A 21,808-nucleotide genomic window follows, 5' to 3' on the forward strand; every position below is an offset into this window, starting at 1 on the left:
ACTTTTCACATCTATTGGACTACTCCTCCTACGCTAGTGTACACACGATTCGATGTCAAGGCTTACAAGTGCCTTTGCTATCTAGGTATGTGACATTCTGCTTTCATTTGAATATCTCGATATTATGCATGATTGAATCTCATGCTATGTGGTTGACAAGCGCCTGATGAAAAGTAGTGTGCACCGGCAGCATATATCATCACAGCCACTCCATTCAGATAGCTTCAATTTAAGGGAAAATAGCTCCCCAGAATATGTACAGAGTGTGCAAAGCCGAGAGACCGCAGTTTTGATAATATGTGGCTCTATGCGGGGCTTTGAAGGGTATCATTGAGACATCGCAGCTCATTCCGGACCACTTACTCCACGCGGTCTAACTTCTGTACAACCATAGCGCTCGCTGCACCACCACCGTTGCAGATGGCAGCCACGCCGTACTCGCCGGGCTGCAGTTGGTGAAGTAGAGTGACGAGGATACGAGAGCCAGAGCTACCAAGGGCGTGGCCAAGGGAAATGGCACCACCAAGCATGTTGACCTTGGCGTCCTGGAGACCAAGAATCTAACGAGGGAGATGGGTTAGCGACAAGATGCCACAATTGACTTTTCGGAAAGATTTGTGGGGATTTACCTTTTCATTGGCTTTGATGACAGCTGCGAAGGCCTCGTTAAACTCCCAGACAGCGACTTGATCCTTGGTGATGCCGGCACGCTCCAAAGCGATGGGCACAGCCTTGGCAGGGGCCACGGGGAAGTCAACAGGATCAATGGCCGCATCAGCGGATGACACAATGCGAGCTAGAGCACGGCCACCTGTACCGAACTCTCTCGCAATTTCTTTGTTGGCGAGGACCAGCGCCGATGCGCCGTCATTCATGGTAGACGCATTGCCTGCGGTGACGGTACCGGTGCCATCTCGTAGGAAGGCGGGTTTCAGCGTGGTCAGCTTGTCGGCGCGCAAGTTCTCAAATCCTTCATCGCGCTCGATGACCGTGTCGCCCTTTTTGCCCTTGACGGTGACGGGGGCAATCTCGTCTGCGAATTTGTTCTCGTTCCAGGCCGCCTGAGCACGCTCATAAGAGCGGATGGCGTACTGGTCCTGATCTTCTCGCGAGACCTCGTACTTCTTCGCCGTCTGCTCGGCGCAGATACCCATATGGAACTGGTTGTAAACGTCCCAGAGACCATCCTTGATGAGGCCATCCTCCAATTTGATCTCGCCAAACGGGGGCAGCTGACTCGACCGTGGCATGTAGTAAGGCACGCGGGTCATGTTCTCCATACCGCCAGCGACCTGTGCCTCAGCCAGGCCCAGTTGGATATTCTGCGCGGCCAATGCAACGGCTTTCAGACCGGACGCACACACTTTGTTCACCGTCATGGCCTCAACGGTGGAAGGCAATCCAGCGAAAATGGACGCCTGGCGAGCGGGAGCTTGGCCGACCGACCCCTGTAGAACATTTCCCATATAAACATCAGTCACCTTATCAACAGGGACATTACTCTTGCTTAGGGCTGACTTGATGGCGACGGCGCCGAGCTGTGGAGCCGAAACCGAGGCAAAAGAACCATTGAACTAGTAGGTAAAGTGATTAACACACTGTATTTCATGCAAATGCATGATCCATAGACCCATGACTTTGACTCACCTTGGCCGTGGGCGTCCGGGCGGCACTGAGAATATATGCCTCTTGGATCTCCCGCAGAGACAGGCGTGAGGAGCTAAAGTGTCTCTGACCGCGGAATGCGGGGAGAGCAGCCCGCTTGGACAGACGGACAGACAGCCCTGTGGTATTCATCATGGTGGTCGTAGATGGAAAAACCGAAGAGTGAACGACCGGCGAAAACACTCGAGATTGGTGGTAAAGAGATGATAGAGGGCGATGGAGAGGAGGGAATCTTGAAAGAACTGGGAAGCATGGAATGCTCGTCCCAAGAGAGCGGTTAATTGCGGCTAGCGGGCGGCCGGCATCCCGTAGTTCCTTCTGGGCCGAGGCTATTGCAGATCACATGATATGACATAATTATGTGACTCAGCAAGTCAGATGAGGATAGTTTCTCCATCCGGGTAGTTCTCCCGGATCCCCTCCTAGCAAGCCCGCTTTATCCTCCCAGACCTTCGTGCTGCACCTCGCCCGGTCAAACTTTGCAGTTGCATCTACTGCATCACACAGCTTGCAGTCCGGTCTCATTGCCATCCGTCAGCTTCATACCCACTCTGACCCGCAACGATGTCGACCACCGCCCGTCGCCGTCTCATGCGGGACTTCAAGGTATGTACCGCGGGCGTCATCTGGAAATTGAGACATTGGCCAAGCGCTTCCTTGCAAATGCTCTCATGAATCTCAGGCAAGAGCTACGTCGGCCAGTACTTTGTGTCTCCTCTCCCATGACTCTTTCATCCTTGCGCCCCAGGGTCCCCGAAGCTGGTGATTTGCCCCCCGCTAACCCACCTGTTTTCTCCCGATTGTAGCGCATGCAAACCGATCCTCCTGCCGGCGTATCTGCCTCTCCCATCGCCGACAATGTTATGACCTGGTAGGCAACTGAATTTCCCTCGCTGGCTATGGCTCCCTTGGCTCATATGGCTAGGAATGCCGTCATTATCGGTCCGGCAGATACACCCTTCGAAGATGGAACCTTTCGCCTCGTGATGAATTTCGAGGAGCAGTACCCCAACAAGCCCCCGGGTGTTAAGTTCATTAGCCAGATGTTCCACCCCAACGTGTATGGAACCGGCGAGCTCTGCCTCGATATTTTGCAAAACAGATGGAGTCCGACTTACGATGTGGCGGCCATCTTGACTAGTATCCAGAGGTACAACCTTACACCACATTTTCTTCACAGATACCGGGATTCAATTCCATGCTAACATGTGATTTTTGCCTAGTCTCTTGAACGACCCCAACACCTCTTCTCCCGCGAACGTCGAGGCATCGAACCTTTACAAGGACAACCGCAAGGAATATGTCAAGCGTGTGCGTGAGACCGTGGAGAAGAGCTGGGAAGATTAGGGAGATCTTCGAACGTGACCCGGAGAAAGGAGCCCTTTCATAGGCCTTTACTTTCTATTTGTTGTTTCATTGACAAACGTTGGGGCCGAAACGAGTCCGGGGAGGCAAGTTGCGCCGGAGTCGAGCGTCGGCTTCGGACGGGCCGTTTGATCTGCACAGCGTGGGGTTTGGGCGCCTGGTTTTTACATTTTGCTATTTTATTCCGGATGGCTTTTCATTTGTGCATTTTTTGTTTCACCACGAAATCCCTTTTTCCATTCCCATTCGGTTGTTTCCCCCATAGCTTATCTGCATTAGCCTTCGAATGCTGCACATTGTTCCCAGCCCCTCCCCGAGTCACCCGTAGTGCACCGTATGGTTTAAAAAAAAAAAAAGAAAGCCATGGGTTGGTTGTTGTTCATCAACCATGCCCGAATGACCGCTTAACACTCCCGCCCGCTCTGAATTCGCCCAATAAAAGGTGGATGTCAAGATTAGTATAGAGCTCGGGGCCCTGCGCGCTGCACGCTGCAAGTCCGGGGAGGCGGTCGGCCAAGAATCCCAAACGGGTGACCCGTCAACAATCCACTTCCACCCTCGACTCTCTCCGTCTCCCGATTCCTTCCAGCTCACTTTTCTTAGTTTGCTTTTGGCTTATTTTATTCACCGACTGTGCTTCATCTGCGCAGTCCACGCGGAGGTCATCTCCCCTGTTTCTGGTCCCAGGCAAATCCCAGAGGCTCTCCTCGACCCCCGGGATTTGTCTGCCCCTCTTCGGGGTTGTTTTCTGTTTGCAAGAGATAGAGCTGTTGCACCGCAAATATGGCGTGAGTATTCGCAAATCCGGCACTCAGAATATTACTGACTCGGTTTCAGATCCGCGGGGTCCAACACCATTAAAGGTACGCACAACGGAGGAGATGTGGTGGAGCGAGCACGGCTAACCCCCCAATGCCTACAGTGGTCGCCCGATTCCGGCCTCAAAACAAGGTCGAATTATCCTCCGGTGGCCAGCCAATCGTCAATTTTGAAGGCGAGGAGTCATGCAAAATCACGGTGAGCAGAGGATCCCCAAGAGGCTAACGGGCAACGGGCGTGCTGACAGGGGCCGTGCTGGATAGTCCCAGGAAGGCTCGGGCGACTTCACCTTTGATCGGGTGTTTCCCATGGATTCGGCCCAAACCGACATCTTCGACTTCTCCATTCGGCCGACGGTTGACGATATTTTGAACGGATACAATGGAACGGTTTTTGCGTACGGTCAGACCGGTGCAGGAAAATCATACACAATGATGGGTTCCGATATTGATGATGACGTGGGCAAGGGTATCATTCCACGAATCGTCGAGCAGATCTTTGCCAGCATCCTGACTAGTCCGAGCAACATCGAGTATACGGTGCGGGTCAGTTACATGGAAATCTACATGGAACGGATTCGTGACCTGCTGGTGCCACAAAACGACAACCTTCCGGTTCACGAGGAAAAGAATCGCGGTGTGTACGTCAAGGGGCTGCTGGAAGTTTACGTGTCGAGCGTGCAGGAGGTCTACGAGGTGATGCGTCGTGGTGGGAATGCGCGAGCCGTGGCCGCCACGAACATGAACCAGGAGTCGTCTCGTTCACACTCAATCTTCGTCATCACTGTCAGCCAGAAGAATGTCGAGACCGGGTCTGCAAAGAGTGGTCAACTGTTCCTGGTCGATTTGGCTGGTAGTGAAAAGGTCGGCAAAACGGGAGCTAGTGGTCAGACGCTAGAGGAAGCCAAAAAAATCAACAAGAGTCTGAGTGCTCTCGGGATGGTTATCAACGCCCTCACGGACGGAAAATCGACGCATGTCCCATACCGTGACTCGAAACTCACCCGAATCCTCCAGGAATCTCTTGGTGGTAACTCTCGCACGACATTGATCATCAATTGCTCCCCCAGCAGTTATAACGATGCTGAGACCGTATCTACTCTGCGCTTCGGTTCGCGTGCCAAGGCAATCAAGAACAAGGCGAAGATCAACGCCGAGCTGAGTCCCGCCGAGTTGAAAATGCTCTTGCGCAAGGCTCAGACCCAAGTCACCAGCTTCGAGACCTACATTTCCGCTTTGGAAAGCGAGGTTTCATCCTGGCGCAGTGGTGATAGTGTTCCAAAGGACCAATGGACCCCTGCGCGTGGTAACGAGGTCCTCAGTGCTGCCAAGGTAGAAGCTCGCGCTCCCCGCCCTGGAACCCCCTCTCGCCTTCAAGAAACAGCCCGGGCAGAGACCCCACGCCCGGACTCACGGATTGGAGATCGCTCGAGTACACCTAGCCTGGTTTTGGAGAAAGACGAGCGGGAGGAATTCTTGCGTCGTGAGAACGAACTTCAGGACCAGATCGCGGAGAGGGAGACCCATATCGTCAATGTCGAACGCAGTCTTCGAGAAGCCCGGGAAGAGCTGAAGTCAATCAAGGAAAACGCCGGACGATCCGGAAAGGACAATGAACGACTCAACACCGAAGTCAACGAACTTCGCATGCAGCTTGAGAAGGTCTCCTATGAGGGCAAGGAGGCTGCAATTACCATGGATGGCTTGCGAGAGGCCAATTCTGAACTGACGGGCGAGTTGGATGAGGTGAAGCAGCAACTTCTAGATGTTCGGATGAAGGCCAAGGAGACCACGGCCGCGATGGATGAGAAGGAAAAGAAGAAGGCCGAGAAAATGGCTAAGATGATGGCCGGCTTTGACCTAGGCGACGACGTGTTCTCAACCAACGAACGCAAGCTACAGAGTCTGATCTCGCATGTTGACGCCTTGCACGAGGTTAGCGCCGCGGGCGAGACCATCGCCCCGGACGATGTTCTTGAGCTCCGTACGAGTCTATTGGAGACTCAAGGATTTATCCGCCAGGCTGAGTTGACGATGAACGACCGAGGCGAGTTTGGTGAGCTGCAGGACAGCCGCCGAGGAGAGCTAGAGAAGAAGCTGGAGGAGGTTCAAAAGGAATACGAAGATCTGCTGTCTCGTAACCTCGCGGAGGGAGACGTGGAGGAGATTCGGGAGCGGCTTGAGAAATCCTTTATCAGCAGAAAGGACACCGAAGCTGCGGCCGTTGATGAGCTCCGAGCCGAGATCACTCGTAAGGACGACGAAATGAGCAAGCTGCGACAAAACCTTGTCGATACTCAGTCACGGACATCAGCCAACGGTGCTGCCAGCAAGACGCTTCAGCAGCAGATCTCCGAATTCGATGCCATGAAGAAGTCACTGATGCGCGACCTGCAGAACCGTTGTGAGCGGGTTGTCGAGCTTGAGATTTCCCTGGACGATGCCCGAGAGCAATACAATAATGTTCTTCGGTCGTCGAACAACCGTGCTCAGCAGAAGAAGATGGCGTTCCTGGAACGCAATCTGGAGCAGCTGACGCACGTCCAGCGACAATTGGTGGAGCAGAACAGCAGCTTGAAGAAGGAAGTTGCCATTGCGGAGCGTAAGCTGATTGCACGGAATGAGCGCATTGCTAGCCTTGAGGGCTTGCTACAGGAGAGTCAGGAGAAGCTGACTCAAGCCAACCACCGGTATGTTCTTCCCCCATCCCCATCCTCGTCACCGTTTCCCGCCATTTCCGTTCGAGTATGATGCTGAGCCATTCGACAGATTCGAGGCCCAACTCACTGCCGTCAAAGAACGACTGGAGGCTGCCAAACAGGGCTCTACGCGGGGCCTGCCTGCGATGGATGGCAGTGGGAGTTTCAGCTTTGGAGGATCCCGCATCGCGAAGCCGTTGCGCGGCGGCGGCGGCTCGGATGGGCCGCCGCCGAATGCGAACGTCGCGGGGGTGCAATCGCAAGAGACGAACGGCAAGCGCACGAGCTGGTTCTTTGACCGCAAATGATCCAGCTACGCCCTCGGAAGAGTGCTCGTCCCTTGCAATGCTGCTGCTGAAGGTTGACGGCTGTTTGCCATGCACCCCAGATCTTTTCCAGTTTGTCCTTTTGTCGTTAGCCTTTGGCTGATCTTGCTCACCCCTAACGCCGTCCTACGAGTCTCATCTGTTTTGCGTCTTCTTTGCTTGCTATCTTGGACTGCCCTGGGCCCTGAGGCAGGCTACTCTGGCCTGTTGTCGCGCCCCTGTCGATGTTCCGCTTTTCGTTTTCCCCCTCTCCTTTGTTTGATTTTTACCCTTTCCACTCCAGTACATTAGATCGCGACCCTGCCTGTCAGGGACGGAAGATCCGTGGATCTTCCCGATACCCTTTGTACATCACACCGAGATAGAATGCAGCGGAGCTAGTAGGTAGTCTTCGATAAGAGATGGATCGGTAGGATTCCCATTTGATGTCAAATATTATGTGATGGCTTTTCCACGTTTCCCAGTTCTGTGCCCTTCAGCTTCGACGATGGTTCTCACGTTGTGCTTTGTGGTACTTGAGATTACGTTGATAACCGCTAACCTCGGAAACTCACGTCGTGGGTGTAACTCACCAGCTGTATACTTCGGAAATCATTGACCCGACTCCGGTGCGCTGCCCGAGGCAGCAGTGTCAGGTGCCTGCATCAGCCCAATCTACCCAAGTGCTAAGGCCCTGTCTGTATTTGGCCCCAAGGGTCAATTTCAATGAACTATCCGAACACTCCTGTCGCCGCTGGAATGCAGGTGGTTGATAAACGTAGGTGCCTGGCGTGCCTGGCACGAGGCAGACTTCAATCTGTTGTTTTCGCCGAGGGGCACCCGCAGCCTCGCCGTAATTCCACCTCTTCCCTGCTCACCTGGCTTCCTTGCCTCACGCATCAGATGTGATATCCTCACCGAATGATCCATGGATGCTGTCATTCAAATTTCACTATGCAGCTCCTGTCACTCCCACAGGAACTCATCTTTCTCATTGCTGACCAGTCAAGACCGGCAGATGTTCTGCACCTCAGTCAAGCCAATCGATTCCTGTGCAACATACTCCTGCGTTATCTCCGCAAGCGAGACGTCAACTCTACCGGTGGAATGGCTCTGTCCTTCTACTCATACTGGGGATATGAAGCGCAAGTGAAGGAGATGCTTGATGCGGGCGCTCAAGTCGACATCCAGAACCCGCGTTGGCGGGATAGTACCCCTCTTGTTCTCGCCATCAGTCGCCACCATGTATCGGTTGCTCAACTCCTCCTTGCGAGGGGAGCTAATGTCAATTTCTTCCATCTCCAAGCCTATGGCAGAACACCTTTGGAAACGGCCATCCTCTGCACGCCCCTCGATGACCTGTCCATGATTGAACTCTTGCTGGACCGCGGAGCCGATATCAATTTCAAAGGATATAAATCGCGCACTCCTTTATTTACAGCCGTCATGCCGTTGATTTGGGGCCAGGAAGATCTTAATAACCCCGACCAAGTAGATGCCAGCTGCAGTATGATCAGATTTCTCATTGATCGCGGGGCTGATGTCAATGCACAGGACTCCGAGGGGCGGACCCCTATAGCTCTAAATCTACATGGAAACCAGCAACGGCGGCAGTGCTTAATCGAGGGAGGCGCTTGGGAAGAGAGAGAATTGCATTAGCACTGAATACTATGAGTCGACTGATGATACGAAATCACCGCCACGACGGGACGAGACGACATAATGATTGATTCCAAGGTTATGGTGATCTCCACAGTGCATGATTAAAAAAAAAGAGAGACCATCAACTCCGATACAGTGTCAGCTGGTGGCTATGGGCCGCCTGCCGTTGTAACTTGCGTGGCCCAAGGGGTTTTTTTATTCTTCCTCTTGTTTTTCGGACTGTCTTGTTCACTGACATCGGCCTCTTTCACGTTCTCCTCGCGCTTGTTGAATTCCCCGGGTCTTTTCATCTCGACTTTCGACTTAAAATGCTGCCTTACAGGTCGAATGGAAAGCTCCTTGGATAAGACACCTGGCGATTCAAGTTTGCGCCTTTTCGTCGAAATCGCATTGTCTGTCTCAACGAGTTCTCCCATCGCAAGTCGCTTTTCGCCCTGCTGGATACCTTTCCTGTTTTTCGACATCTCGCTTTTGCAGGTCTGTCCAGAACCTTCGAACAAATCTTTCATCGGTCTTCTTTGACTTTCTTGGTCACCATGCTCGCCCTCATGCAGCATATCACAATCTTGATGCGCTTGATCTTGCTTCCTCGAACCTTGAAAAATCTCGCTCACAAGTTGCTCCTTGAAGGAATTGTATGGCTTGATGGGAAGCTTTTCCCACTGAATACTGGGCCACTGAACGCTCTCCCTGGATTGGAACAGGCCTTTGAGTGCCTGGATCATCTTGGCACTAAACCGAGCCCAGAACAGGTAGATATGGTTGGGTTCGAGATACCAATTATGTACCAAGAGACGGGGCTAGAAGAAATGAGTTATGACCCATATTGCATGGATAAGAATGGCAGAAAGCAACAAAGCAGGGCAAGACCACAAGAAACATACTGTGTAGGTGCTCTCGAGGCAATTCTCTTCGCATCGGAAGTGTTGGGTCTGAGCGACTACCAGCAAGAGATAGGAGAAGTATGGGTCCTTACACCAATTCTTGGGGGTAATTTGAGCAACACGAAATGCGTGAGCATCAATGCTGGCCTGGGGTAACTGGGAATCTGCAGGACCGGGACTCCATATTCGTTCCCATCTGTATTTTGTGATGGCCGCGTAGTCTATGAAACCGGCAAACCGGGCTGGGTCTCCTGCTAGGCATTCCCAGGAATTTGCCTTGCCAATAAAGAGGACGCAGGGTGGCATCCAGCGCTCAGGCATTCGAGCCCTGGCAGTTCTCACATAGGGCTTTCGTTTACTCGACGAGACTTGAAGTCAGTAATCACCGATGACCTGGCGTAGTTGAGCGCTTCTGCGAGGGGTATTTCGTACCTTACCCTCGTGAATATGTCCTTCCGGAGTATGAATTCGAGGCATCTTTGTCTAACTGTGATATCGCGGTGAACGGTCATGGTTTCGGCCAAGTTGGCAGATGCCGCAGATCGGACAACTAAGTGCACCTGGGGGTGACGAGTGCTGTGATGTTCCTCTGGATGTAGCCCGGAGGCATCGTCACTCTTGAACTGGCATCCAAGCAGGTCTAGATGGGTCGATGTCCATGCGAGCGGGCTTTTCCAAATGCCGTGCAAGTGAACGAGATCACGGAGTGACTTGGGCTGGAAATCGATGGCCATCTTGCGTGGAGAGAAGGATGGTAGTAGTATGTGTACACACACTGCACTGGTCAAAGATGAAGCGTCGGAAGAAAGATGAGTGATAGGAGCATGTATTAAGCCGACGACTCAGTCGTTGTGACAGATCCAGTCATGAGAGCCCTTTTTGATGATTCTTTTTCTCCGATTACCTCTCTATTTATTCACCACACTTGTCAAAGATGCATGCACCGAAGGGACGAAATACTTCAGCAGTGGCACAAAGAAATAGCTATGCGCTATCTTTGTCCACACAATATTTGTTTCCCAAACATCTGAAGAGCTCAGCATTCGAAGCAAACAGGACACCATATCGCAAGTGTAAACGATGGCTCTAAAATGAATCCACTACCCTAAGGCATCAAATGTCACTGTGGCCATATGTTGGGTTGGGACCGATGAACAAACAGTAGACAAACAGAATCAGGCGACGTTGCTACAGTAGTGTATCAGCAGGATTATCTTACATCACTTAGCGACACATGCTCGCCGCGTTTATCTCGCAGGTCCACCGGAATAAAAACCAGAAAACATTATACCAAGAAAATAGAAAAACAATATTTCTTGTTGGCCCTGACCAGGGACATCGGCGCATTAATCATCATCGATCAGGCTGATCCGTACTCCTTCCATACCCATGGTAGTAGCAATGCGGTCCATCCAGTCTGTACTAGGAGACTGGCGAGTATCAGGAGTGATCAGTGACTCAACCAGTAGTCGAGGCCGTCCTGGGGAGCCTGGGGGCGTGAGAGGAGGCGAATTCTGGTCAAGGCTCGCACACATATTGGGTGCGCGACCAATCCGCATTCGATCGGAGATGACGCGATTCTCTGCCTCGGCAATACATCGCTGAGAAGGGTCCAGGAGAATGATGATGTAGTTTGAGATAAGGATGGCGGAGCGGATTCCCCGGATGGATAACGTAGAGAACCCATCGAAGAAGTGATGAGGAATAGGCCCGATGAAGCCGGTGTGTGGTTCACGGCCAGCCCGAAGAGTCGAGACCGACATGCTGAATTCGGTATGGATTCCTCGTAAAGCAGCACGTGTAGCGAGGGTTTCTCGTAGAAGTGCAGGGCGTTCACACTCTGAGACACCAGGTGCCATGGCTTGTAAATCTCGCAAGCGTTTCACGAAGCCAGGGAGCTTGACCACCTGTCGAAAAGCGCGCTCTGTGATGTCTGTATAGACTGAGGAGTCGGGCTGCTTCGCATTCTCAGCCGCGATCATCTCATTGAGCTCCTGCCATTCCGGCTCCTCCAGGAAGCATTCCTCTCCAGTCACCAGCGCCACAGTCACGAGGGTGTTGCGAATGGCTATATACTGTGCGCACCCAAATCCCCGCAGGTGTGCCTGGGGTCCACGGAGCCGCATTAGGGCGCGGATTCCCGAAGCATGGTGAATCCACCCATCTGGGGTGGTGCAGGCGTGCATCTCAAAGACAGTGAGAGCGATAGCGGCCGAGAGAGCTTCGTCCGATTTCGCGGTTGCAGCATCGCTTAAGAGATTCGAGAGGCCTCGGAGGGAGCGGAGATAAAGCTCTCGCCCTGCATCGATATAGCGAGGGTCATTGTAAAGACTCCCGGTGTAGATGGTCGTCAGACTACGAATGGCCCAGTCAAACGGTGAACTGGTTATCCCGCCCCGACTTTCCACATATTCCACCCAGTTGATGGGGACTCTAGTCTCGGTGGCCTTGAAGTAGCAAGGAAAGGCGGCCAGCACGAAGTTGATGTACAACTGGGTTTGCTGTGCGCAAGCGGCCTTGGCCACCAGTGAGGGGGTCACAGTTTCATCGAAAGGAAGGATGGCCGCAAAGCGTGCGTCTGTACGACCAGACCGAGCGATCACCCGATCATGACTACTTGATCGGACTGTCGAAGTCGACTCGGTGGATGCGGACTCGGTGGACCGCGATCGGTCCGGCAAGGACGGACCATCGGAGAGATTCTGGGCCTTCGAGGCTGCTGCGGCTTTCCTCACGGTGAACCGACAGGGAAATCGAGCCTTCTGGCATTGAGAGCAGGGGGGAGTTCCCGTCGCACTGGACATGGTCAGAGACAAATCTGGGGAACAGGAGACACCGGCCTCGGCAGTGGCGTTCCACATTGAGCTCTCTCTCCCGACACTACCAGCAGTCGTCACACTACTATAGAGACTGCTTGGACTGCAAGGGATCCACTTGCCAAACGAACTGCCGAGGCGCCGGCGGTTCTCGAGCCAATGAAACATGGGGGAGGAGGGGTGGGTGGGTGGATGAAGGAGGACATGCGCCGCGCAGATGCAGAGCAAATGCCGAAAGGATGAAGGGGAAGGGAGAGTCCCACCTGGACGGTTGACTGGGCACATTGCAGACAGCGGCGAGGCGCTGAGACCATACTGGGTCAAGGCATGGAAGCACCCGGCAGTGTCGGCATGGTAGGGATGATGAAATGGAACGAGGAATAAGGAATAAGAAGAGTTATGAAAGGCGAGGTGGGGGCGGTTTGGGCCTGAGGCGCGGCTTCTCCCTTCGCAGTATACAGTATACCGTATACACTATACAGCGGACCCTCCCCTACGCGGAGCTTACAAAGTAAAAAAATAGAGCGATCCGAGTCGAGACTACACAAATGAGGGAAAAGAGTACCAAGAAAAGAAGAAATTGTCCATATGCAAATCAAAAACCACCGGCCCAGGAATTCACAATTGCGCCGGACGCTCCCAGAAAGCGACCCCCTCCAACAGAATCCCACTATACCAGCCCGTCATACAGCGACAGCGCGCTCACAATGGTTTCATCGCGCTTGCTGCCTTCCTTAAACTCTTCAATATCCAAACTGCCATTCTCGTCCTTATCCATCATGCGGAAGATCTTCCGAACCCGCTTCTCTGGCGTATCCTCGTCCTCTGGGAGTTTCACCATGGATCCCACCTGGAGGTCAGTTAGTAAAAAAAGAGACGACCAAAAACGTTGCTCCTGGGACTGCACGCACCATCTTGTAGATCGCCTCGACAATGGCCAGCATCTCGTCGTAGGTGATCTTGCCGTCGCCGTCAATATCGTACAGTTGAAAGGCCCAATCCAGCTTGTCCTCCATCTTGCCCCTCGACGTCACCGAAAGGGCGCAGATGAACTCTTTGAAATCGATCATGCCGCTATTGTCGGAGTCGAAAACGCGGAAGACATAATTTGCAAATGATGACGGGTCGCCAAATGGGAAGAATTGCCGATAGATCTTCTGAAACTCCTCCTTGGTCAAGGTGCCAGACGGGCAGTCCTTGAGAAAGCCTAAGGGACAAGATCGAAGTCGCGGTCAGCCTGTTGGGTCTTCGTCGGATCATGGAGACGGGGGAACAAGATCGCCTACCCTTATACCATTGTTGCAGTTCTTTCTTGTCGAAATGGGTTGCCTTTTGCAACTCATCCAACTGGGAGGGGGAGAGCTTCGATTGCCTGTCGTAAAAACACCAAGTCAGAACACTCGCGCTTTATGACAATTTCCAAATCGCCCCGGCCCTGATCAAGCAATAGCGCCCGTCGCCTGAGTTCCGACAGGCCGACCGTATGAGCGCGCGGAACTCCCAGGCGAACCAGCGTAGACGATGCCATTGTCCCAGATTGGTCCGCCATCCCCGGTTCCGCGCGCCGGAGGTGGAGGGGTCGCGGAGCCACTTACGACTTGCCCATGGTCAAACACCCGTAGCCAAAATTGGTCAAGATAATCGGAAGCGCATGCAAATCGGGGCGGTGAGAATTTCAGGGGCGGCGTTCCTTTTTGATCTGGCTCGAGTGGGAGAGGAAGATGAGTGGGCGCGGGGTAGGATCGGGGGAAATGTGTGGCTGAGCTCGGAGTGCCGGGGAATCAACCGAGGTGGAATGAACACGCGATCGACGGGAGAAAAGTCAAGTGTACACGGATGTCGAGATGGGGATTGCGAGCGCTGCGGCAACGAAGGGGAAACGACAGAGGAAGCAGAGGGAAGCACAAGGGAAGTGTCGGAGTGGCGAGGAAGTCCAGACCGGCGGGCTTGGCACGGCCCGGTCTACGCGAGGACTATACAGCACCGCATTATACCGACATCGACAACACGACTAGGCTGGCAATACAAAGGGAAAGAGAAAAGCGAATGGAAACCAATCTATTTGCCATCAAATGCATCTTCAGCTATCAAAACACTCGGGATCAAAAAACAAGGAGCCTAAAAATATGTAGCCGAAAAGGATTATGCTCCAGAAGGATGCGCGGCTAATGCGCGGAAGGGCCCCGCAAAATCTAGTCCACCTTGATGGATCCGTAGATACGGTGAACAAACGCCCAACTGGCGAAGAATCCGATCGACCCTGCGAAAGTGAATTCGTTAGTATGTGATAAATGCGAGAGAAAGATGCGAGAAAGGGAGGGTAAGGGGGCATACCGGTTAGAATGAAGACGACGAAACCGATCAATGCGGAGTAGCCCACGTAGAGCACCGCACCAGTCAGACCACCAAAGCTGACGCGTGTCGCCCAGAAGATGAGCGCATTCAGGAAGACATACCCACCAGTCATACCGGCTCCGGCAAAGGCACGCCAGTGCCACCGGTAGTTCTCGGCGCAGAGCAAGAAGTAAACCAGTAGGATGGTCGTGGCGGCAGAAGTGATGATCATCAGTCCGTAGCACAGGAACAGGAAGCCGAACATATAGTAGATCTTGTTGGTCCAAAGGGAAGTCATGATAAAGTATAGTTCGACAAAGATGGCACCAAAGGGAAGAATGCCGGTCAGGAAAATCGAAGGGATGGTGCGCAGACTGCCCGTCATCGGGGGAACCTGGCGGGGGATCTGATTCGTTTTTGTCGGGCCCTCAAGCGCCTAGAATAGAAGTGTCGGTAGTGAGTATGTCGGACACAGAGCAATCAAGAGAGAAGGTGAGATTAAAAACATACCGCTTGACGGAACCCAATCCAACTGCCAATCACACTTAGTGGCACGCTGATGACGAACCAGATCAAAAGCAATGCGAGCATAGTGCCGAACGGCACGGCGCCACTAGAACCCTTGGCCCAGACAAATAGGTTGAGAAGGAAAAAGACACCAAAGATGAATCCAGGAATCAAGAGTGGAGTCATGATAATGTTGCGCTTCCATGCCTCCCCGCCGAAGGCCTTGTACACGCGGGAGGAAACGTATCCACCAATGGCGCCAAAGAAAGCAGAAATTAGAAGAATGGCCGTAGCCAGGAATCCACGGTTCGCGGGGGAAAGAAGGCCGAGGAGAGCGAAGGCTGACAAAAAGGGTTAGAAGGAGCTTCAAGACTAGAAAAGAAGCAGAACATTAACTCACCGACAGTAACACCGGTCATCATGAAAAGTTGAGCACCATTACCGAGCAAAACACTCAGCAGTAGCGGGGACTTGGGGCAGCGGAAGACATCTCCATGGACTAGCTTCCATCCGGAGTCCTCTTGAATCCCGTCCTCAACTGCGGCAGAGGTCCCGTCAAGATCATCGAGGCTGTACTCGAGTCGGTTGTAGCGCGCAATATCTTTCTTCAGCGCACGAACAAGAATCATGCTGACCATGCCGACCAGGAAGACCACAAATACCGCGGAGTTGATAAGCGAGAACCAGTGAATCTTTGGATCGTAAACGTGCAGGTACTTGTCCCAACGGGTGGCCCATGCGGTGTTAGACTCTCTCCAAAGAACACTGTAGGTCCATGTCACTGGTGTATCGCCGTCTTCATTGAGGCTCAGAGCACTGCCTCGAGTCCCACATTCAGCCTCTCCATCGTCCAGAACCCGTGCGTCGCCACGAGTGTCCGGCTGAACGAGAACCCCGACGATGCGGTATTTGTCTTTGCCGCCAAAGCCGACCCGGTGGTAATCGATGATGATGTCGAAGTGGTTGTTTAGCAAAGCTTGTCCATTATCATCCAATTCACCCAAAGCAAATCCCGGATTGTAGAACTCGGTATTGGTGTTCCCGTCAAGGTTCAATTGCGCTGCTGGGAGGCCATCCAGCAGCCAGTTGATGTTGTATCCCTGGGCGATCCGGCGGTTGGTAAACTTGGCACTGCGTGCATCGAAGGTGACCTCCGAGCATATGGATTTACATGTCTCGTTTTGGGCCATCTTGACCTCGAGCGGGGAGGTATAGATTCGGTCACCGAACAGGATGCTTCCTAGCGATTCTCTCACATCGTGGTATCCTCCCTCTGGCCGGCAAAAGTGAAAGGCCGTATGGTAGTACTCGTATGCGAAGACGGAATGGAGCTGATCATCGCGCGAGAGCCCGGGCGTCAGGCTGTTGACATAGACTGGGACGGATTGACCCTGGTCGTAGGAGGTCGGGGCAACGCCAGGAAGGTAAAAGGCGTTCGATAGAGAGGGAATTGTAAGGATAGCCGAGGCGAGGAGAGAGACTCGATCGGAGAACCGCATGGTGGACGTTGGGGGAATCGGGGGCTGGTCAGTTCAGCCTCATGTGTTCGTGGGTTGTTTCTCGTATTGTTTTGTTACTGTCAAACTGAACCAATCACTAGATACCTAGTACAACTGTCAGATCGCCACGAGAGGAGATCACAGTCGCATGCGCGTGAATTCGCAGAGGAACACGGTTGGAAGCAGGAGAGCGACAATGGCCCCCGGGGAACCATTTGATGACGAGGGTTGCCAGGCTGTCTTGTCACACGTGACCACACCCGGCTACATCTCACGTGCTGATAAGGAAGCTAGCGTGGCTCTATTAGGAAGGCGGAAAAAATTGATCTCAAAATTATTTCGGGCACCGCGAAAGTGAAGGTCGACCACGAAAACACCCGCCATGGCTTCGACGGAGACAGCGCCGGCGCGGACTCAGAACTTGTCTACGCTTTTGGAGAATCTCAATACCTGTCTAGGAGGCGCAGCCTCATCTCTGCCGACCCCTCGCAAAGATGCACCCTCCGACGTCTCGATCGAGCCCCCACAAGATGGCATCTCGCTCCTCGATACTAAGAGCGAAATCCTCCTTTCGTACCTCCACAACCTAGTTTTCTTGATCATATTTCAATTACGACAAACCTCTTCGAAGAAAAGCACCGAGACCGCCGACAAATCTCTCGGTGACGAGGCAGTGAAAAAGCTGGTCGAGCTCCGCGTCTTTTTGGATCGCGGTGTCCGCCCGCTGGAGGGACGGTTGAAGTACCAGGTCGACAAGGTCATCAAGGCCGCAGAGGATGCCGAACGGACCGAACGTCCTGTTAAGTCGAGCAAATCGAAGAAGGCCACGAAGACCGATGGTTCAGACAGCGAGGAAGCGTCCTCCGACGAGGCAGACAGTGGCAGTGACGATGATAGCGATGCGGAGGATGAGGAAGATCTGGATGAAATGGCATTCCGACCCAATGTGGGCGCATTCGCCAAGGCCAAGGCCGAGCCCAAGCAGCTCCAGAGCAAATCCACCAAAGACGCCCGAGACACACCTAATGATGGCATCTACCGCCCTCCGAGAATCATGCCCACTGCTCTTCCCACAACTGAATCCGAGCGCCGTGAGCGCGAAGATCGCCGGCCCCGTCGGTCCAACGTCATTGATGAATTCGTCAGCGCCGAAATGTCGTCCGCCCCAATGGCCGAGCCTAGTATTGGAAGCACCATTATCGACGGTGGACGCAAGACCAAATCCAAGAGAGACCGCGATCGTGAGAATGAGCGAACTACGTACGAAGAAACAAATTTTGTTCGACTCCCCAAGGAGACCAAGAAGGAGATCGCAAAACGGGGTGGCGGCCGCCGGGACACTACGTTTGGTGGAGATGAGTGGCGTGGACTCACTGAGGGCGCTGATCGCATTGAACGCCTTACTAGGCGGGCCAAGAGTGGAGGTGCCGCACTGGAGAAGAGTCGGAAAAGAAAGGCGAACGAGCGCAGTGACGGCGCGGGGATGGGAGAGATGTTCGACAAGCGCCGCAAGAAGATCGATACCTGGAAACGATAGACCATCGAGATCTGACATCTACTGTTCTCTATTTTGGGTCCGGAGCATAAATTTATGGTTATCACCGGAGTTGGTATGGCATTCTAAATTTATTCCACGCTGCCCTAACTGGGTCTGTATTTAACTGTACACAAAATCATGCTTTCCAATACGCAGTTCTGTGCGATCTGCCTCAACGGAGGGTACTGGCATAATCCTCCGTAATGCGTTTCTCATATTCTATTTGTCTGGAACAAAATCACAATTGGCCTTGGGCGCTGTGGAGTCCTGGGCAACTTTGCATGTTGATCACATGTGGTGTTGCGGTGCAATGCTCATACAGTGTAGCAACACATTGTGTGGGTGAAGACCCTCTCTTGGCGTGCGCGTCCAGGGTACCATAGGGTGAAAAAGAAAGAAAGAAAGATAGAAAAAAAAGGGACATCAACCAAGCAATTGCATCACACACAGCTCCCCAAAACATAGATCGGGTAAAACATTGAAGAAACGACGAAAGCACGCGGCAGCGTTCACATGTCAGACCCCGGGCATGATGTCATCGGCTGCCAACTTGATATAGCTCAGGCTGGACGCGGCTGGGCACCTCAATACCAACACTGCGCATCATGGAGCACCCAGGTGAGTCTATAAGTGCTACCACGAAAAATATGAAGCGATATCTTGCTCATTACAACAACTGATCTACAGTGGAAGAAATCCCAACGGTCATTCGTCTTTTGACCCAGTCCACCCCTTCTCTGCAAGAAAAGGCCCTCGATCGATTCTTCACTCGCAATGCTTCATTCGTGCATCCATTTTGCCGTGTCCCTAGCTTCGAAGGGAGCCGATGGTGGGTGCTAAAGATCTTTCAGTGGTACAAGATCATGTCGCCTCGGATCGAAATGGAGATTCACTCGATTGGTCAGTGCCCCTCTGCGCATCACTGGTAGCAGACCAGATTCAGACGACTGACATATCGATAGCGTTCGACGAGAAAAGCCTGAAACTTTATGTCCACATGTCGCAGATTTTCTCCATCTGGGTCGTGCCATTCCATGTTGCACCAGTGACATTGACAACCGTCCTGGATCTCACCACTGACGCTTCCCAAAGCGATGAACGAACGAATGGCGATCGTACGCTGTACTACATTTCCAAGCAAGAGGATCTTTACCAGAGCTCGGAGTTCGTCAAATTCGTGATCCCTCATATTGGATATTGGATAATATTCACATGGCACCTGATCGCAACAATTTTCTGCGTGTTGGGCGTGACACTCTTGTGGCCTATGTTATGGCTGGAAGAGAACGGCTATTTGCCCAACAGGATCTCGCACGGAGGAAATTTGGTTTATAACATTGAGAACAAAATTCCTGAGATTAAGAAGGAATGATAGTTATTGAAGGCACCACGGCATACACTAATGGTTATTTTGAATGTACCAACCAGCTTTGTAATGCCAGCTAAAGCGGCAGTATCCAGATAGTGTCCTTAAACATTTCTTTTTCCGAGCTTATGGAAGAATATTAATGCTTGGAATACATGCATTGGAGAACAAAGAAATCATAATATGACAATGCAATAGTAATGATCATGCAGCTCCAATGGTCTTTTCAACAGATCCCTCATCAGAATGTCCAATATCGACTCGAATAACACCCTGCCCGGTTTAGTTGATTTTGCGTTGCTTGAGCAGCTCCTCGCGGAAGGAATTCTCCTGCTCAACAACCATCAACGGTAGAGAGCGACCTAGACCGAAGAAAACAAAAAGGGCCCATTTCCACCGGAATGGATTGACGACCAGAACAAAGAAATACCAGTAAATGAGCTCCGAGTAAGTGAAGAAATCAAAGGCTTTCGTGGGCGCAAGTCGCTTCATAAATCGTGTGAAATCGATCCAAGTCTTCATCCAGCCCTCTGTAGGTCGAGTCAAGGGATCGGTCAAAAACATGATCAGGAAACGTGTGTAAATGCCAATGTGCATATTCCCCACTGTGCCAATTGCATTCACATAGGTGCTGTTGTTCGCGCAGACATCTGGGTACTTAGGCGGGAACACCTGCAAGTACCAGTTGGGTGGACCGTAAGGCTCTTGGAAGACCTCATCTGGAAGGAAAGTAAGTGAAGGTCGCTTGAATCCAGTCGCCATTACGATTATGTCGCCTTCGACCAGGCCTTCCTTGCCTGGTCCGCCCTTAGGCACTCCCTGGGCACGGTGGTTGAAAAGAATGCCGCTCTCCTCGACGGAAAGAATGTCACCACGCAACCATCGGGCCTTGCCTGCACGAATCCGATCGAAGAGCTGTGAGTTGGCCATCGGAGTCTGGGTGAAAATGCCATCGTCCGTGGGGGCAATGTCTTGGAGGTCACGGTAGAAGAACTTGCGCAGAAGCCACTCGGGAATCCAGGAGAGTGACGTTTCCTGACCAAAGATATTGAACGCTAGCAAGGACTGGACCAGCAAATTCCGTGGAATAATCCATTTCTCTGATCGCGATAAGACATCGATCTCGGCTGCGCCAGATTTGACGGCAAACTCGAGGGCTTCAATGGCACTTGCACCGCTGCCGACGATCAAAATCTTTTTGCCCTTGGCATCTTTGCCATCGAGGTTGGATGAGTGGAAGATTTGACCCTTGAAGTTTCCTTGATCCGGCAACGTGGGCATCTGGGGGTCTCCGCAAACACCAACTGCCGTCAGTACCCCATCGAAGCGACCGTACTGCTCTTCATCATTGTTGATAATCCACTGGCCATCCTTCGTTTTCTTGACCGAAGAGACACGAGTATCAAAAACAGTACGTCTTTCCAGATCGTAGCGCTTCCACAGCTGAACAATCTGGTCTTTGATTTGTTTCTGTGTCGGGTAGGCACTGTCGTAGTGGACTGACGGATGGAATCGGTACATAAGACTGTGCACCTGGAGTGCGGAGGTGGAATTGACTCTCTGTTTCCAATTAGTATTCTGCTATATTCTCACAAGACAATTGAGAAGGTGAACGTACACTCCAAATGCCGCCGAGTCCTTGGTCCTTGGGTCTGGACTCAAAGATCTGTACGTCAAGCCCATGGCCGACACAATGGGCCGCCGAGGAAATTCCCGTTAACCCAGCGCCAATAACTGCGACCTTCTTCCGAGGCACATTCTGGTTTTGGGAGGTTGGAGGAGGGGGGATGGGAGAGAAAACATAACGAAGGACCGCCTGGAAGATCAAGTAGATCCAGGTGAAGGTCTCGACAAATGGGTGCCGGATGATGGCCGGGATGGAGGACTTTGCCGTCATGGTAGCGAAGCTGAAAGAGATGATTCTATTCTCGGTGATGGGAACACAATAATGGGCTTTTTGTAGCCCAGCCCTGCCAGAGTGACGTGACCAGCGGAGCAAGAAAACGCACTTCATGTGATTCTGAGTGCAAGGGAATGATGTCACGGCGGGCCCCCACACTCGGCATCCCGAAAGCCATTGCTTGAAGAGAGAAGGGACAAGGGGGTTCTAATGGATTGCCCGATGGAAAGGACATGGCATGGGTTCAAACAGGGACATCAATTCATGTGAACGGCACGAGGCGAACGATTGCCACTACGCGATGTGTGCTTTGACAGCTGCAGACGGATTTCTCCGAGCTGCATCCAGCTACTTCAACGCCCCGCAGCGTCCCTGCTAAATTTGAGTCTCACCCTGAATCTTTTGAAAATGGGAATCGAGCAATTGATCCGAGTAAGTGACTAACAAGACT

General features: G+C 52.5%; 11 protein-coding genes across 11 annotated transcripts; 5 read left to right on the plus strand and 6 right to left on the minus strand.

The window, feature by feature from the left end:
- Window positions 1–359: 359 nt before the first annotated feature.
- N7532_012100 (thiolase family protein) lies at window positions 360–1,800 on the minus strand (the record flags this gene model as incomplete). Its single annotated transcript, XM_056624591.1, has 3 exons — window positions 360–560; window positions 630–1,574; window positions 1,648–1,800. 3 exons carry the CDS (start codon window positions 1,798–1,800, stop codon window positions 360–362), a joined length of 1,299 nt encoding a protein of 432 aa, XP_056469579.1.
- Window positions 1,801–2,229: 429 nt separating this feature from the next.
- Window positions 2,230–3,012, plus strand: ubc2 (E2 ubiquitin-conjugating protein RAD6; the record flags this gene model as incomplete). Its single annotated transcript, XM_056624592.1, has 4 exons — window positions 2,230–2,271; window positions 2,472–2,536; window positions 2,591–2,815; window positions 2,889–3,012. 4 exons carry the CDS (start codon window positions 2,230–2,232, stop codon window positions 3,010–3,012), a joined length of 456 nt encoding a protein of 151 aa, XP_056469580.1.
- An 801-nt stretch (window positions 3,013–3,813) lies between these two features.
- On the plus strand, window positions 3,814–6,855 carry N7532_012102 (putative kinesin family protein (KinA); the record flags this gene model as incomplete). Its single annotated transcript, XM_056624593.1, has 5 exons — window positions 3,814–3,818; window positions 3,868–3,893; window positions 3,953–4,047; window positions 4,113–6,538; window positions 6,618–6,855. 5 exons carry the CDS (start codon window positions 3,814–3,816, stop codon window positions 6,853–6,855), a joined length of 2,790 nt encoding a protein of 929 aa, XP_056469581.1.
- A 951-nt stretch (window positions 6,856–7,806) lies between these two features.
- Window positions 7,807–8,511, plus strand: N7532_012103 (ankyrin repeat domain-containing protein; the record flags this gene model as incomplete). Its single annotated transcript, XM_056624594.1, has 1 exon — window positions 7,807–8,511. One exon carries the CDS (start codon window positions 7,807–7,809, stop codon window positions 8,509–8,511), a length of 705 nt encoding a protein of 234 aa, XP_056469582.1.
- A 152-nt stretch (window positions 8,512–8,663) lies between these two features.
- On the minus strand, window positions 8,664–10,132 carry N7532_012104 (uncharacterized protein; the record flags this gene model as incomplete). Its single annotated transcript, XM_056624595.1, has 3 exons — window positions 8,664–9,314; window positions 9,399–9,726; window positions 9,831–10,132. The coding sequence occupies 3 exons, from the start codon at window positions 10,130–10,132 to the stop codon at window positions 8,664–8,666; spliced, it is 1,281 nt and encodes a 426-aa protein (XP_056469583.1).
- Window positions 10,133–10,744: 612 nt separating this feature from the next.
- Window positions 10,745–12,202, minus strand: N7532_012105 (uncharacterized protein; the record flags this gene model as incomplete). The annotated part of the gene is made up of 1 exon (XM_056624596.1): window positions 10,745–12,202. One exon carries the CDS (start codon window positions 12,200–12,202, stop codon window positions 10,745–10,747), a length of 1,458 nt encoding a protein of 485 aa, XP_056469584.1.
- Window positions 12,203–12,884: 682 nt separating this feature from the next.
- On the minus strand, window positions 12,885–13,820 carry N7532_012106 (EF-hand domain-containing protein; the record flags this gene model as incomplete). The annotated part of the gene is made up of 4 exons (XM_056624597.1): window positions 12,885–13,064; window positions 13,126–13,421; window positions 13,501–13,586; window positions 13,810–13,820. 4 exons carry the CDS (start codon window positions 13,818–13,820, stop codon window positions 12,885–12,887), a joined length of 573 nt encoding a protein of 190 aa, XP_056469585.1.
- A 586-nt stretch (window positions 13,821–14,406) lies between these two features.
- On the minus strand, window positions 14,407–16,554 carry N7532_012107 (transmembrane 9 family protein; the record flags this gene model as incomplete). Its single annotated transcript, XM_056624598.1, has 4 exons — window positions 14,407–14,474; window positions 14,549–14,984; window positions 15,059–15,396; window positions 15,456–16,554. 4 exons carry the CDS (start codon window positions 16,552–16,554, stop codon window positions 14,407–14,409), a joined length of 1,941 nt encoding a protein of 646 aa, XP_056469586.1.
- A 382-nt stretch (window positions 16,555–16,936) lies between these two features.
- On the plus strand, window positions 16,937–18,091 carry lcp5 (small subunit rRNA maturation protein LCP5; the record flags this gene model as incomplete). Its single annotated transcript, XM_056624599.1, has 1 exon — window positions 16,937–18,091. The coding sequence occupies one exon, from the start codon at window positions 16,937–16,939 to the stop codon at window positions 18,089–18,091; it is 1,155 nt and encodes a 384-aa protein (XP_056469587.1).
- A 605-nt stretch (window positions 18,092–18,696) lies between these two features.
- On the plus strand, window positions 18,697–19,463 carry N7532_012109 (uncharacterized protein; the record flags this gene model as incomplete). Its single annotated transcript, XM_056624600.1, has 3 exons — window positions 18,697–18,709; window positions 18,779–18,991; window positions 19,054–19,463. 3 exons carry the CDS (start codon window positions 18,697–18,699, stop codon window positions 19,461–19,463), a joined length of 636 nt encoding a protein of 211 aa, XP_056469588.1.
- Window positions 19,464–19,739: 276 nt separating this feature from the next.
- On the minus strand, window positions 19,740–21,354 carry N7532_012110 (flavin-containing monooxygenase; the record flags this gene model as incomplete). The annotated part of the gene is made up of 2 exons (XM_056624601.1): window positions 19,740–21,017; window positions 21,076–21,354. The coding sequence occupies 2 exons, from the start codon at window positions 21,352–21,354 to the stop codon at window positions 19,740–19,742; spliced, it is 1,557 nt and encodes a 518-aa protein (XP_056469589.1).
- Window positions 21,355–21,808: the final 454 nt, after the last annotated feature.

The sequence above is a fragment of the Penicillium argentinense genome, assembly GCF_028826775.1.
Source record: "Penicillium argentinense strain IBT 30761 chromosome Unknown utg000011l_segment0_segment0, whole genome shotgun sequence".
Classification (NCBI taxonomy): Eukaryota; Fungi; Ascomycota; class Eurotiomycetes; order Eurotiales; family Aspergillaceae; genus Penicillium; species Penicillium argentinense.